General features: G+C 39.7%; 1 protein-coding gene across 1 annotated transcript in view; it reads left to right on the top strand.

Annotated features, from left to right (window-relative positions):
- TUBGCP5 (tubulin gamma complex associated protein 5) overlaps positions 1-16150 on the top strand; it is a 1009385-nt gene that overhangs the window by 608594 nt on the left and 384641 nt on the right. The window contains exon 14 of the mRNA XM_044072063.1: positions 15925-16123. Within this exon, the coding sequence (XP_043927998.1) occupies positions 15925-16123 (199 nt within the window). The remainder of the gene's footprint in view (positions 1-15924; positions 16124-16150) is intronic.

Genomic DNA, 16150 nt, shown 5'->3' with positions numbered 1-16150 from the left:
ACTATGGCTAACCAAGTTCCCAATGACTGCAAACTGGGAGCCATAATTGACTCTCCGGCTGACACGGACATCCTCCAAAAGGGCCTTACTGAGACGGACACCAGGTGTCAAAGTCATGGCCTCAAGCTAAATGCCAAAAAATGCATAGTCATCCCATTTGGGAAAAGCAAAATGCCCACAAATTACCACTTAGGTGGCAGCCCCCTTAATACAGAAGAGGTAATAAGAGATCTGGGGGCCCAGGTAGATAGCAATCTCTCCTTTGACAATCATATTGCCAAAGTACTTAGGAAATCCTTCTATGTGGCCCATCTAATTACTAAAGGGTTCGCATCTAGAAATGAAGAGGAAATAGTGCCCCTCTTCTCGTCACTCATCAGACCCATCATAGAGTACAATGCCCCATTTGGGATGTACCTCACAAAACACTTCCAACAGCTGGAAAGACCACAAAAGTACCTCACCAAGAGGATTACTGGCCTCACACATATGTCCTATGCAGCCCGACTTAAAAAACTCCGGCTGTACTCAGTGGCATATCGCTTACACAGAGGTGATCTCTGCCTGACTTACAAAGCCATGTTCAACTCAGAATTGATGGACATGCTCCACCTAAAGAAATCCAAGTCACTGCGAGCCACGTGCTCTAGTGAGCTAAACCTCACCACAACAATAAATAGAACATGCTGGTGGGATAGATTCCTGTCACAGAGACTCCCCATGCTTTGGAACAAAATTCCAAATTACATCAGGCAGAGCCCCACACTAACATTCTTCAAGAGAAACCTTGACGAGTGGGTGGGTAACAGAAAATACACCCCTGGGATCACTTCATTGGCTGTGCTCTACAGAGGATCAGTTAATTAATCAGTGGGACGGCAAAAGCCGACAGACTCTGGCTAGGCTTATAAATGCCCTTGGGCAGATAGCCTAGTACCTACGTATGAACCTATGTAAAGTAACCCTCTGTCTCAGTGTACAAACCCTCTCTACCTTTATAAATTGGAAGCCACCTTAACTACCTTTCTGAAGTAAGTGAGATTAGAAAACTATGTCTGTCTTGCTCTCTTTTTGTGATTTTTATGACTTTGCCGTGTAACTGAAGTCTAGTATTTTGCGATAGTTGTGTCTCAGATTTACCTTTACTGCTACCAACCATTTTCTTCCTTGAAGTAGACCTTTTTAGAGGAAGTTTGTTATCTGTTGACAGCTGCAGCTCAGTCTTTCTGCTAACTAGTTCTTTCCCCAAACATAGCCACATCACCAGCCTCTTTGGCTGGACCTCCTCATTACCTTTTGCAAGTGACTGTTTCTATGCCTAGCTGTGTTTAACTGCATGACAAAAGGTATTGTGTCATGAAACTCATTCTGCTAGAACATCTGTTGAATATTATCGGACACTACCACCTTCTTTTCTCCCTGACTCCATTCCCCAGCCCAAGTCATCCCTGGCTTGTGGCACCTGAAAAGATGGTCCTACCATGATCCTAACTGGAGTGGACTACCTGGGTAAGGATTTTACTCTCTAACATCTGTAAACTTTGTAATAGTTATGTTTAATGCATTATCCCTCTTACAGTGTGTTTTTTTCTCTCCTCCAGGCTAGAGTATAAGCCATTGTGATAATGTAGAGCAGCTGCAGTTTTAAGACAGCTCACCACTACTGTGGACCTCCTTCATATGGCTTGTTTCCCACCCTTTCACCATGGATATTTGAACTGTATTTGCCCTTTTTTGGTGCATAGGAAATATTTTACTCCAGGACCTTGGAGCGTAGATGAGACAGCCATTTCCCCATTTACCTGTAATACCAGACCTTGAAATGTACTTGAGGTGGTGATTTTCCCCCTTTTACATGTGACACCTGCTGCAAAGAGTATCCCTGTGCGTCTACACATCAGCATAGTACTGGTTGCCATCTTTCTGTGCAGTAGTTTTCTGCTGATTTAATAATGGTCACCCTTTTTTGCCTATTTCCTCAGCAATGTTACACTTCTGAGCTATTTACCAGATTTTCATGTCCTCGGTCAAGATACTAAGAGATCACACCAGGTCTTTTACAAGCACTTGAGTCCCAGGTACTTGAAGACCACTATAAGCCAGGCACTTGCTTGTCTTGTAACTCGCATGATCATTTGCTCATGCTCAAACGTGACTCCATGTTTGAGTAAAGTGTGACACCCACGTGGAGACTGGCGCAGACACATCTCAAGTGTACATAGTAGATGAGTTCAGGCAAGGATGATATGGCAGCATACTTCTCAAGTGTCCAGATTTTTACCTCATATTTTTGGTTAATATTAAATAATAACAGGCATTCAAATCTGACTTCATATCCCTAAGAAAATACATAATAATGCAAAACCTGTTATTCTAGCAACTATCTGAGTTTATAAGAGCAATGTATAAAATCTGTCCCTAAGTCTGGGCTTTGGTTCCCCCATTATTTCTGGCTTTGTCCAGATTTCTTTCCCTGAGAGTTTGAGAGGTATGTGTGACAGCTTGTGGGGGGGGGGGGGGGGTAGAGATTTGGTGGAGTGAAAGCATAGTCTCAAGCTTAAGATCGTAATCGGGAGTGGGATTTAAGATACGTGGGAGTTTTAGGGTTAGAGAGACTGATAAGGGACTGTAGGTTTAGAGTCTGGGAAGAAAGTTTTTGCATAAATGAGTGTGAGGGAAGTTTAAAGTTAGGGAATATTAGGGGACTTTGGGGTTAGGGATCAGGAAGGGATTTTTAAGATTCTGGAGCAATCAAGGACTTTAGGGTTAGCGAGAGGAATGCTATGGTTTGCGTTAAGGACCAGGTGGGAGTTTTAGGGTTAGAGCTAGAGTTCTGGTAGGGCAAGCAATTCAGTAGAGACGTGTGATGGGAGGGCTAGGTAGCTAACTATGATCTGGCTAGTGGGAACGAAGGCACTTGGCATGTAGAGAAACACACCATGAGCAACTGTGTAGTGCGCTACTAACAAGCGAGCACTTGAAGTAGATCCACTCACTCCCTTATCATAAGGGTCTCTCAACATTTCAAATCTAATAATTTCACATCTACTCGCCCACCTCTGAGAGTAACTTCTTATTTTTGCAATGGAATCACAAACATTATTCTCAACCAATCTCTTTTTGTCATAAGTCATTTCAGTTGATCTCCAGGAGTAAGTTTAAACATTTAGAAAGAATATTTTTTCAGTTTGCAATAATTCAGACAGTTAGACTGTGACAGAGCATGCATTGTCTTATCCATGAGCAAAGGACTTTTAAACCTCACCTGTTGCTACTGGTAAGTATGTTGCTGATAAAACACATGTTCAAATGTCGCATTTAAAACTTTCAAAGGTGTCACTTTTCACATACTGAAGAATAAAACTTAGTAAGGAATATTTTCAAGACTAAAATTTATACTGAAAACAGCCATGAAACCTAGGAATAAAGTCCAAGCTATAAACCGATTTTCTCTTCCTGTTCTAACTTACAGTTTTGGGGTGATTGACTGGCCCCAAATGGTACTGGGTTAGTTGGACAGGAAAACAAGAAAAATGCTTCATCCTTATCAAATGATTTATAAAAATCAGTGTATACTAAGGCTATATATTCCCCGTTTTGAAGGAGGTATGGGCCTCCTTGAAATTGATTACATGTACAGATCTGCAATTGTGGGACTGCTCACATATCTGCTGACCTCACAAGATCCAAACATAGTGAAAGTTTTAAAACATGAGAAGAACAAGTCTAACTAAGATGGCTTCCCTGCTTAGTTTAACAGAAGCCTAGTGGTGTCAATTGGGAATGGAAATCAAACCAGAAATAGTTATAAATCAGGCAGTAACTGAATGTGCCAGAAAAGAAGAAGAAAGACTATAAGGTGAAGGATCAGATGAGAACGCAATAAATGTGGAAAATGCATAAATATAGTTGCAGGTATGGAAAACTCCTGGAACAACCTCTTGTCGAACAGGATTTAACACAAGAATGGTTAAGAAAAGGTGAATTTAAACCAAAAGACGAAAGGTTAATATTGGTGGCCCAGGATAGTAGATGTTGGTTTACAAAGTCCATTGAACATGTTGGAGAAATCAACAACACAAAAGTTAAAAGAAATTCCACTGAAGTAGGCTCAAATGCTGTGCCGAGAGGCTTACACATTTTGAAAATGCCTTCCCATGTTAATGGTGATAATCTGCTTCTGCTTGAGTGGCAGAAGGTTAATATTCAAACAAGCTTTAGTTATCTTAGGCTTCTTATACAAGCTGCTGAAAGGGAGATTAAGATAATAACTGATTCTGTAAATGTCAAATACTTGCGATTGTTGAAAATATATCCAGATGCTGTTTTAGACCAACATCTGACTGACATGCTGAATTCCCTTTCTGTATATGAGGCCAAGTTACAGAAAGGCAAAATTAGCAAGATATGCCGTGATCGACGAAATTTCCGTGCAGGGAATGTTTTTACCTGGCCTAGAGAAGGTGTAGCTGAGCCTAGAGTTGAGGCTGGCTCTATGGACTTGACTGTAGATGGCAGCATTGTTGGTTCAGAGGCACCAAATGCCAATAATGTAAGTTCGTTGGACCCTAGGGAAGCATACTTGACAGCAGATGGCACTGTTAACACATCGGAGATGTTTTGTGTTAGTGATGCGAGATCAACAAGTGGAAAATGAAGTACTTCAACCATTAGGCAATGCTGCAGCTCCGTGCAGGGACTTGAGAGCTCACAAAAAGTTATTGTCACCACAGCTCAAGTTCATAGGAATTCCACAGCGTTTAAAATCAATTCCACAGTGGTTAAAAGCATTAATACAGCAATTGAGTTATTTGTTACGGGCTCTGACTTTGTGAGCTCTTTTGGGCAATATGACCTCCATTTTCCTTTGCCCGTGAAAGAGCAGAACTTCAAGTTTATAAAAGAACGATATAGAGGGAGAAGTCAGAGTCGCAACAAAAGTAAACTGGAAGGGAATATAAACAGTCAGAACACCATAAAGAAAGTGCTTTTGAATGCGAAAAAGGACTAGTGTGGAATTTGTCTAGCCACACGTTATCTGAATATGAACAAAGTATGTTACAGAAAGGTTTCTCCCTTCGTACCTGCCAGTAAGTCTAATTTCATAGAAGTTATTTTTGATGTGAAAATGCAAGGAATTTAACGCTAAAATTGTTGTATAGCAGTACCAGTAGTGATGCAGCTGTAGCTAATAATATTAACAATGCTAATAATGTTTTCTTTACACCCAGTGGGTTTATCCCTAAGCCTGATTCACTAGTGAGAGCATTTGAGAAGCTATGTGTACAGGACATTTATGACTTGGAGTTTGGTAATGCTGTATCTCATAGAAATAGAAAACGGTATAATTTAACTCAAAAAGAGAATGATCCATTGAGATGTCTTGAGATCAACAGAGATATAATTATTAGACCTGCCGATAAGGGTGGGCCAATTGTGGTATTGGATAAGGACTGGTATGTTACAAAAACGAGAGACATGTTGGATGATCGGCAGTTCTATGAGAAAATATCATGTGTGCAAGTCAACAATGTTATTTTTGATGTACATATTTTGGTGAAATGTCTGTTAGAGTTAAATCTGATAGATGACAAGTTATTTGCGTATTTGTTTGTGAGCAAACCTACAGTTCCGCTCATACAAGGCTTACCAAAACTGCATAAGAGCAATGTAGATCCACCAAAGAGACCGATTGTCTCGGGTAGGAATTGGTGTACGGAATCTATGTCGATTTATATAGAAAAACAACTGAGACCTGCTCTGAATAATCTCAAGCATGTTTTGAAGGGTTTGTATTGTTTTGCTTCCATGACTACTTACTTGTTACCATGGATGTAGTCTCCCTGTTTACTGTGATACCCAATGTAGAGGGTATTGCCAGTACTGTTGTGTTTTTAGAACGTTATGGCAACTATGGGGAGAAATCTGTTAGCCTATAAGCCAAATTACTTGAAATCGTGCTTGAACACAATGTTTTTGTGTTTGAGGGGCAGGCATACAAGCAATATAATGGCTTAGCTATGGGCACGTCCTGTGCCAATAGCTACGCCAGTGCAGTTATGGCTATTTAGGAGACCGAATATGTATTGAACGGACCATATAGCAGTCATATTTTATTCTTCAGAAGGTTTGTAGATGAACTTTTTATTTTGTGAAAGGGTGACTTCAATACATTTTTGGAATTTCATGAGTTTGTTAACATGAGTACTAAATTTTTTAAGTTCACCTTCAAATCTGCACTTCATGAGATTGAGTTCTTGGATGTGTTGGTTGTAAGGGTCAATCAGGGAGAACCTTTTACTAAGCTCTATAGGAAAGAATGCCATGTGAATCATCTGCAACACAGGGATAGTTTACATCCTCCTTACGTTGTTAGGAATGTTATACGTAATCAGATATATAGAGTGTCTAGGTTAAATGTGAAGGAGCAGGACTTTCAGACACAGGTAAGCGTTGCCGTGGATAATCTCAGAGATAGAGGGTATAATGAGCAACGCATCCTTATGCATGTCAATGATGTAGTGGGAATGAGGCATAGTCAGGCCAAACCCTGCTTTTCGGATGGGAGAAGGAAAGTTGGTAGGGTGGAAAATAGGTTGGTGGTATAAAACTTAGGGTTCCTTTGAGCTATACTACTGATGTCTCTCAGTATGTAGACATCATTAAGAAGCATTGGGAAGTTCTAGTTACTGATCCTGATGTAGCCAAACTTATAGATGATGAACCTAGGTTTCAGTTTAGGAATAGCAAGTCCTTAAAAAGGAGACTATGTTATCCCAAGGGGACCCCTGCTGAAGAATGTGAATATGGCACCAGGCCATGTGGGCATTTTTTTTTTTTTTTTTGCTGAATTTTGTCATCCTGACCAGAGGAAAATGTACACTTTTAAAGTACATGCCACATGTTTTACTAAACGTGGTTTATCTTGCTTATTGTGTAAGATGTATGGGATTCTATATAGGGAAGACCAACATAACATTTAAAGAACGTATAAGAGAACATGTTTACAGTGTAAATAAACACAATAAGGTTAATGCACTAGCTAGACATGTTATGTACACAGATGACCCCATGTGTTCAAGTTCTTGGTCATTGGTAGAATTTCAGAAAGTTCCAGGTTAGGTGATATAGCTACTAAGACTGAAGACTTGGAGTTTACATGGATTGTTAGGTTGAGGGGGGACTCTGGGTATGGTCTTAATGAATCTGTACAACTGAGACCACGACTTAAAAATAGACCCTTGAGGAGATAGTACAGCTTTCACTAATGTATTTTATGTTTTATTCATGTTTTTATGTGCTAATAAATTATGTGCTGGTATTTTGTATGTAATATGCTTTTAAATAGTGATTGGAATGTAACATGTGACTTGTTACCTTAGTGCTTTATAGGAGTTGTGTTTTATTGTGCATTTTAAACACCTGATGAAGCTATTATAGTGAAAGTGCTTGCGTTCTGTGCACTTGTAGTAAAGTATTTTAGTACTGGATACTGTGGTCGCAACTGTGTCTGTTTTTTATTGGATTTTTTATTGGATGTTGGAGAAATCAACAAGTGCAGGTTTTGTAAAACAAAATTGGAAACAGTCACACATCTTGCTGCTGGGTGTGATACATTAATGGCAGAAGGCCTGTATACTGAAAGGCATAATAGTGTGGCAAGACTCGTGCATTATGGATTATGCAAACATTATAACACTGAAGTAGTTAAAAAGCATTGGAAACATGAGCCACTAAGCATTATAGAAAATGTTAAGGTGAATAACACGTGGGATCACCCATTGACAACCGTTTAAAAAGTAGATGAGTGAAAACCAGAGATAGTAGTCCAAGAAAAGAAGACAAAAGTAGCATTGATCACTGAAATTACTAAACCCATTGATTATAGTGTCTTATGTACAGAGCGAGACAAAGTCATAAAAAAACAGAATTTGCAGGCAGAAACAAGGGCAATGTGGAAGAAGGATACCCAGACAGTTCCAGTAGTAGTAGGAACAATGGGTCTTATAAAAAAAATTTACGGTCGTTTTAAGATATGTTACCGCTACATGTAACTCCATATGAATTGCAGAATGAGTCAGTTGTGGACACATTGTGGGTGCTGCACTTTTGGCTGACATCAAAGATTGAAACATTATTAATTTCATGAACTTTAATCATACTTTGACTTGAGTCCCTTCCTGTCGTAGTATTAGAAACCTAAAAGTCTTGAAGAAATTAAAAAGGAAGAAGTAATGTAATACTGTTGCATCCATGACTCAGTTTTATTCACCACTGTGCTTTTGGTTTTGACAAAGTGCTAGCATCTCCCCCTCTTAAACTGAGTTACTTTAATCTTTCTTTAACTTAATTCTAATGGTTCTCTTCCTCATCTGTAGTTTTGGCTTCTGTTTGCTGTCTGCTCTCTCTCTCTGTTTCTGCTCTTGCTTTCAAGCTTTAAACCTCAAACTTCCATTTTGTCATCTACTCCAGCCTGCAGGCATTTCATTACCATTTATAGTTCCCTAAGTTGAGTCTGCCATTCAAGTGATCTGGGGATGGAGGAAGCTGCATTGCTGCATGCCGTGCACTTGTAGCCAGTCACTACATGCTTCCTGTTTCGGTCTAGTGAGTTGTAGTTGCACCCAAGTCATTTTCCATCTCATCCTTGCTCATACTAACAAACTGGATTCCTTTCAGTTTACATTCTTTAGTCACGTTTGACACTGGCATATTTTCATATTCCATAGAGCTTATTTTGTCTGTTCCTAATTCTCTGTTGAAAATATAAAATAACTTCTATCCAGTTACCTTGTACTCGCACATATCTTGTGACAAAGCTGTTTTGTAGCTATACAAATTCCATTCACAATATATCCAAACCACTGCAAACCAGATAACGTGTGACAAGCAGGGGATGTGGTCTCATGATCCACACTGCTGCTACTAGTTTGTAAGTGATGGAACGGGCTTTAAATTTGCACCTTTTGGTCTAGTTAATAAACGAGTTGCAATTGGTGTTAAGAGTATACAGTACTTCACAAAATACAAGTTCAGCTTCTCAAGCATTTTAGAATATGATCATGAATGAAATGAAGCCAGATTATGAGTAAATATAGTTGTGGCGTGCACACATGAACAGCTTTACTTTACACTGCTAACAGACAGATAAACTGCACCCCCCAGTACTTTACTTATTTGTATATATTACCCTGCTGGCACCCATCAGTACAAATGTCTGTGTGCTGTGGTGACCTGAGGGATAGGCCTGATATAGTCTGTTGCTGTAGATCGCACAGTATAGAATTAACAGCACCAGGAATCACACCCTGTGCCATGTAGGCTCTCATTAGCATCTCACAGCATTAACCATGTATTTTTTCATTGGACCAGACTCGAGATTGTTTATGGCACTTAGAGGGAAACATTAGGATATCAGTATATTGCTAGGCCCAGCATGTTCACAAATATTTACTACTAAAAGGAGAAACATGTATTATAATTATTTACTAGCACATTCAGTAATATCAAAAGTACCAGGAAGAAGAACCCAAGACCAAAATATTTGATTAGTATTTGTAAAGAGACAGAGATGGATCTGAGCACATTAGCTACTATTTCTGTGGGCAGCATCATGGCATCTGTTTTATGCTCATCTTAACTCATTAACACCTATGTGGTGTGGAACGTCACACCTCTAGCAGCCTACCAGTATCCTTTTCTAAAAGCTATTAAAACTGTACAAATAGCAATGTTATCAGTAAGAAGTATTTTTGCAGTAGTAACAGTCAGTGCATTCAGAGTCGTTCCATAAGTAACACTGTAATGCACACAAACTCAGAATTATATTTTTTGCTAAACTTTCACAAATTGTCATATCCTGGAAACTACAACCTAGACATATATCAAAATACTTTTATTTACCAGACATAAGCTTTCACATGATAGCAAGAAATTCCACTCTCAGTGCATGTTTACTGAGATATTTACAAAAAAATATGAAAAAATAATTGTATAATTAGCAATATAAATAACATGGAGTATCTCTCGTTGTTCAACTTACTTTTCAAATATCGATGACAATTTTCTTCATCAGCATCTAATGTTTCACCTGATGTCATGCAACAGTTTTTGATATATTAAGTACATATGGAAATATTTCTTATTTTCATAATTACTAAGAAATCACTAGCAACATTTCCAGTATAGTGTGTTGAAAATGAACATTGACAATACATTTTCCTGTCCCCCACCATGGTATTTCACACCATACCCCTCAATAGCATGTAGATCTCTCAGTTCTGAAAATATGAACTGAAATATGAGTAATAAGTTGCAAACAGTGATTCATTTCTTTACTGCAGGACATCCTAGATTAATAGTCTTAGTGATGTTTTGTTAGTAACTTCTTCCCCTTTCTAATACTGCCTATTTTTAACTGTTAAGTCATTTAAAGAAGCCAGACCCCAAAAAAAGGTCTGGACACCATAAGGAGCTGTAGGCAGTAACTGGAAGCGTACAAAAAAAGGTACTTAACAGTTTGGCATCTTCATCATCATCATAATTATCATCATGCAGTTCTGAACCTCTGCCTGTCCATTAACCCTGTACCCAGCTAGCATTTGAATAAATGCATATGCATGAGCTCAGAGCTGTGCAGGTGACTAGTGACTTAGTGAGTCATTGGCACTGATGTGTCACACCTTGCAGATGCAACTCACCTGTTTATACCATTTTATAAGAAAATTCACCTCTATGAACAAAAAAATTAAGATTGTACCAGTGCATCTAGCAGCATGCATGAGCAGGCCACTGTTTCATACACAAGCAGATGAGCACAAACCACCAAAAATCCACCAGACATTGTGTCACCAGTAGTGAACATGACATTTTAAGAAGCAGACTTAACTGAATGAGAGGCCATCTGCTGTCTAGCCCCCCCCCCCCCAACTCAAGCCAGAGATTGTGGCCAGTATCCACACATGATAGTAACACTGCAAATGCAACCCCCATCCAGCCACGTACATAGACACACCATGTGTGACACAGTACTTCAATTTCTGCAGACTCACAGCAGGTATCAAGCTTAAGTGAGACAAACTGACTTATCTATACATACCACTACAATCAAGATGATAAAAAAATAAATAAATAAATAACAGCAGAGATTCCACCACTGCTAGCAGACAAGCCCAGTGCATACATTATTAGTTTTCAAGTTCAAGTTGCCAGATGGACATTTTCTTCACTATGATAACTACTTTCTGTACTTCACTGGACAGATGCTATGTACCATGAGACATTATGGCATTGCTGTGCTTATCCTACTGATACCAAATAACACCCACAATAAATACAGGCCACCATTGAGGAAATAAAAATAATTCAGTTGCATCCTTTTTGTAAAAAAATGTCTTTGTGCTTCTAATGGCGCAAAGCAGTGACAAATAAAATGAAAAGACAAATAGCCAGTGTGGAACACTTTGAGAACTTTGTGTCAGCTTCCACAAACATGAACGTTGTTTTTATACAGCACTTAAGCAAAAGTAATGAATCATGCTTATACTCTGCCAGAAAGCACAGGAACTCTGCCTTATTTACAGACAGAACACTCCAAGATTCATAAATGATAAATGAACCAACATTTATGTATTTATTTAAACTCAACCAATGAACAGAGTCTTGCATATTTTGAAAGTAAAAGAACAAGGGATGGTTGTACAGCCACTGGTTTTGCAAATACAGAGGAGGACAAATAAGATTGGGTCTTTCATGGCTCATAAAGCAAGGCACGGGTAACCTCAGAACAGCTGGTAGGCTGCCATGCACATGGTGAGTTGTGGTAATCTAGTGAGATGGTGGAAATACTTAAGGCCTTAAATTTTTGTTTTAGTTAAAACTCTTTGAGGCATCTCCAGTTGAATGCTGTGCTTGGATTTCTGCTTACCAAAGGGGGCATTGTACTCAATGATGGTGCTGATAAGGGAAGAGTAAAGTGGTCAGATAACTTATTTGGCTCTTGAAGATATTCCCTTGGAAATTAACTGGGCCATATAGAAGGATTTCCTAACTATGGTAGAACCATTGTGACAGAACAAGAGAGAGGGAGTTATCCTCATAAATATCTATGTCTTTTAAGGCCATATCTGTTTGAAGAGGAGTAATACTTATAGCATATGAGGTAGTGTGCCACACTTTTTTTTTTTGCCTTTAGCATGAAACCATTTTCAGTACACCACATATGCGTATATTCCAGACCTTTTTGCAGCAGTTTAGTATCAGTGGATGAGCAGATACCAGTGGCCAGCTTGCAGCCCCAACAAATTTGATTAACCACACTTCAAGGATGTTGACTTAGATGTCTGCAAAATAAATGCCAAACAGGAGATGCCCAGCACTGATCCTTGCGGTATCTCATTAGTTGCAGTTTTACATTCAGAGAAGGTACCAGTAACTTTTACTACTTGAGATATGTTAGATACCCAGTTTGCAATCCAGTGGATAATACTGGGGGGTTTATATTATGTTTGTCTAACTTTTCAAAAATACCACTGTGGGGAACAGTGTCAAAAGTCTTGGCCAGGCCAACATATGCAATGTGCACTGAAGACCATTGTTCCCAGTCTCTCTAACATTTTCAAAGAAGTTTCTTATGCTCTGGAGACAGAAGCCACCCTTCACAAAATCAAACAGAGTGAGGTCTAGCTTAGCTAAATTGCCTTTGTCAGCATAAATGAGTTCTAGATGGCTTGGATAAAGCTATCCTGTTTTAAAGATGGGCTAAGGCAGGGCATACTGGATGCCCCCTTCTAGGACACGTTATATTTTTGTAGACCCGCCAAGGTATGATGGAGGACTTCCGGAAGAAGAAACAGGATATGACCACTATTGAAGTATTGTAGGAAACCTGTTAGTCTTTTACTTCTTCAAGGCCAGGACAGTTCCCCGAAAGAAGAATCCCCTTTTTAGAATGAGAGCATTTATGCATCAAACAAATTTGCCTTCCTAGCAGTTATGACCAAATAACACGGGTCAGAAACTTGGCAGAGTCTACAACTGCATTCCTGACTACTCTCTTGGACTTTAGATGTTTGGGGGGAGTTCATCTTTGCCCCAGCTTGGAGTGCCATCACAAAAGACTGGTGATTTGGTTACTCAGCATGGCCGAAGACAGACATATTTCAGAGTCTTGGTCCATTTCTGTAAAGAACTCTGTTTAGAGACAGTCCATCTCATCATAATTCTTAGGATAGGCTCACACTCTACTTCACTAAGGGAATGTTGAAAATATCCTTCCCTCTTGCCTCTTCTTGGTTCCAGAAGTGATACGAAACTATTGTTCAATTCTGGACTTCCCCATTTTAAAGCATGTGTGCTGTGTCATTTTCTGGATGATGACTCCAGGGGATTCTGTCCCTTTTGCTCCAGATACATCTGGAAGATATTGCTGGACATGAATGCCTTCAAATTTCATGATCAATAGGTTTGCATTTCATCACTTCAGCCCTGCCAGTTAGGCATCTCTGAAGTACTATTTTTCACAGACATTACTAGTGCTTGCCTTTAAGACTAGTCAGTGTTTTCTCCCAAAACTTGTTTGCAGTTGTCTCTAAATCACTTTCTTTATGAGGATAAAGACCATGAAAGTAGCCTGCAGTGGCAGCATAGAGAGATAATGCCCTGACTACAGCCCAGACAACCTGAGTTAAACTATCTGTTTTGACAGCTGACAGTGAAGGTAGCAAGTATAGGGCATGCCTGTCTCTGGTGGCAGGGGGTGATGGTTTTCAGCTAGCTCGTGCCTGTACTCTGATGACAGGGCCTTAGCTTGATAATGGAAGGCTGTAGTGATGCTGAGAACCAGTGATAGGAAAACGTGGGCATGTTTGCCTAAGGTGGTGAGAGTAGCTACTGTCAAAATGTGGGAGAGCACTCATGCATCGACAAGGGGTACATAGGTGGCTTTTGCAGTTATGCAGGTGCTCATGTCACCACCAGGGATAAGGTTTGGCCTTATAGTAAAACCAGCTCTTATTACCAAGATGTGAGTGAGATCAGAGAGCACCCTGATAGTTACTGGGATAACCATCTACCTCGGACAGTGAAGTGTCTAATCAGGAGGAGGCTTGTTAGTATGTATTGGGGGCAAAAAAGTAGGATAACAGAATCAGAATAGTGTGGGCCCCTCATATCCTGGACATGTGCCTCCAACTCAGGTTTTACCTGAAAATAGAGCATAAAGGAGGATGATGGGACAACTGCCAATCTCATGTCCTTCAGGTGTGGAGAAGCTTCCAGTGGATAAGCAAAGTATATTGCAACTGCATGATGTTTTGCCATCAGCTGTTAGATGCCAGTTTGTAAATACTATTGTAAAAGTTCATTTCGCCTGGGCTGTTGCTTCTTCCAGTGCTTTTTTCAAGTGTGACACAGTTGCAGATATTTGTATAGTGGTCATTTGATTATATGTTCACAACTTCAACACACATTATTGCTTTGACCATGACCCTAGGAACTGGGCTTCCTTTGCCACTTCATTTGCAATTTTTAGCTGTATTCTTGCCTTTTGACCTTTTCTGATTCCAGCATTCTGAAAAATGTAATAAGATTGCTTGGGATTGTTCCCAATAGTTAGCAGATAGTTAAACCACCAAAGAGGTCCCCACATTGTCATATATGACAAACACATAGTCGCCATATGAGTTGGTCTATAAGAGAAACCTCCATAGTAGGTGCTTATTACCTTTCTTCTTTTCCCATACTTGAGAACCCCTCTATCTACAGTCCATACTTAGAGTACTGTGGGCAATGCCGTGGTCTCTGCTAAAGAGTCTGGGGTTCAGTCAGTTTACTATCAAAATCCCGAATGCTGATTCTCTGCAGGTGGGATATCGGACGGCAGATGGTTGATTGCTGCGTTACCAACCATCAATAGTTCACATCAGTGAATGCCACTGTGCATTTGTCAATATGAACTCAATCTAAGGGCTAGAGATTACGGTACAGTGCAGATTGGGACATTCATCCCTTTCCTCACTGTAGTGTGATCTTGGAGTTGGGATGTATAGTTAGCAGGGGGTGTGGGGGGCACAGGGGTGCACCCCTGCAAAGACATGATGTGAAATATAGGAGTTAAACTTACCTGAGCTGCTATGCGAACATCACGTTTTATATTCGGTGAAGTTGTCGAATCTGCTGAATTCGTTCAGCAGATTCGGCATTTTACCTAAGTGAAATTTGTGATTCGGCCATTCTGTTCGAGGTTCCGAATGAATTTTGCATCACCTTTTGAGATTTTGATAATAAACCAGTTCAGTCCTAACTTCCAGTCACTGTCTTTGTGGAGTCTGCATGCTTTCCTTCTGACTGAGTGGGTTTTCCAGTTCTCTCATACATTCCCAAAATGTGCTGATTAATTGGCTACTCTAAAAACTGAGAGTATATGTTATTCACTCCAGCCCATGTTATGGCCCAGGTTGTGGTTGAAAAGGGTCTGAGGACAGGGTCTCATACACAGTTAACAAATTAATAAACTTTGCAGGTTTTGCTTACTTTGTGGATGGTAGTCGAAGTGATAAGTGTAGAGGCTAGACATGCTGTCCTAAAATAGCATATGATACCTTGATATGTACTGGCAGGAGGTGCAGAGGGAAAAAAATAGCTGAACTGAGGACTGTAGGAGAGGAAGTCTCAACAAATCACAAATTACAAAGTGTCTTGCATAGTGAGTATATATCTGTTATGTACATCACAGTGTCATTATGTTGATTAAACTGGCCAGTAACAGAAAATATGCTTACGCAATCATCAGTAATCAAAATTTTAAAAAAAGTCTGTTGGACTAGGGGTGATCTGGGAGAAATTGTTGGTTGTCTAAACATAAGTTATTCAAACTGTGACTGACTTTCTTCATTTGAGTGATATTTATTTGAAATTGTATTTTAGATGCTGAAAGAAAGAATTTGTACACGCTGTTTCTTGAGTCTGTACAGGATCGGTTGCGCTATGGCGAAGAGATGCTTGCAGGTGGTGTCACAGAAGAGCAGGCTACAAAACAGAGTCTGATATTGATGCAGTCTGTTGTAGCAAAACACCTCCAGATGGATGACATTCATGACCCACTACTGGCTATTAATTTTGCAAGGTGAGAATATATTGCGCTATAGTAGTT

Source organism: Protopterus annectens, chromosome 5.part0 (genome assembly GCF_019279795.1).
Source record: "Protopterus annectens isolate FY-2018-M chromosome 5.part0, PAN1.0, whole genome shotgun sequence".
Lineage (NCBI taxonomy): Eukaryota > Metazoa > Chordata > Ceratodontiformes > Protopteridae > Protopterus > Protopterus annectens.
This window is presented reverse-complemented; position numbering and strand designations above follow the sequence as displayed.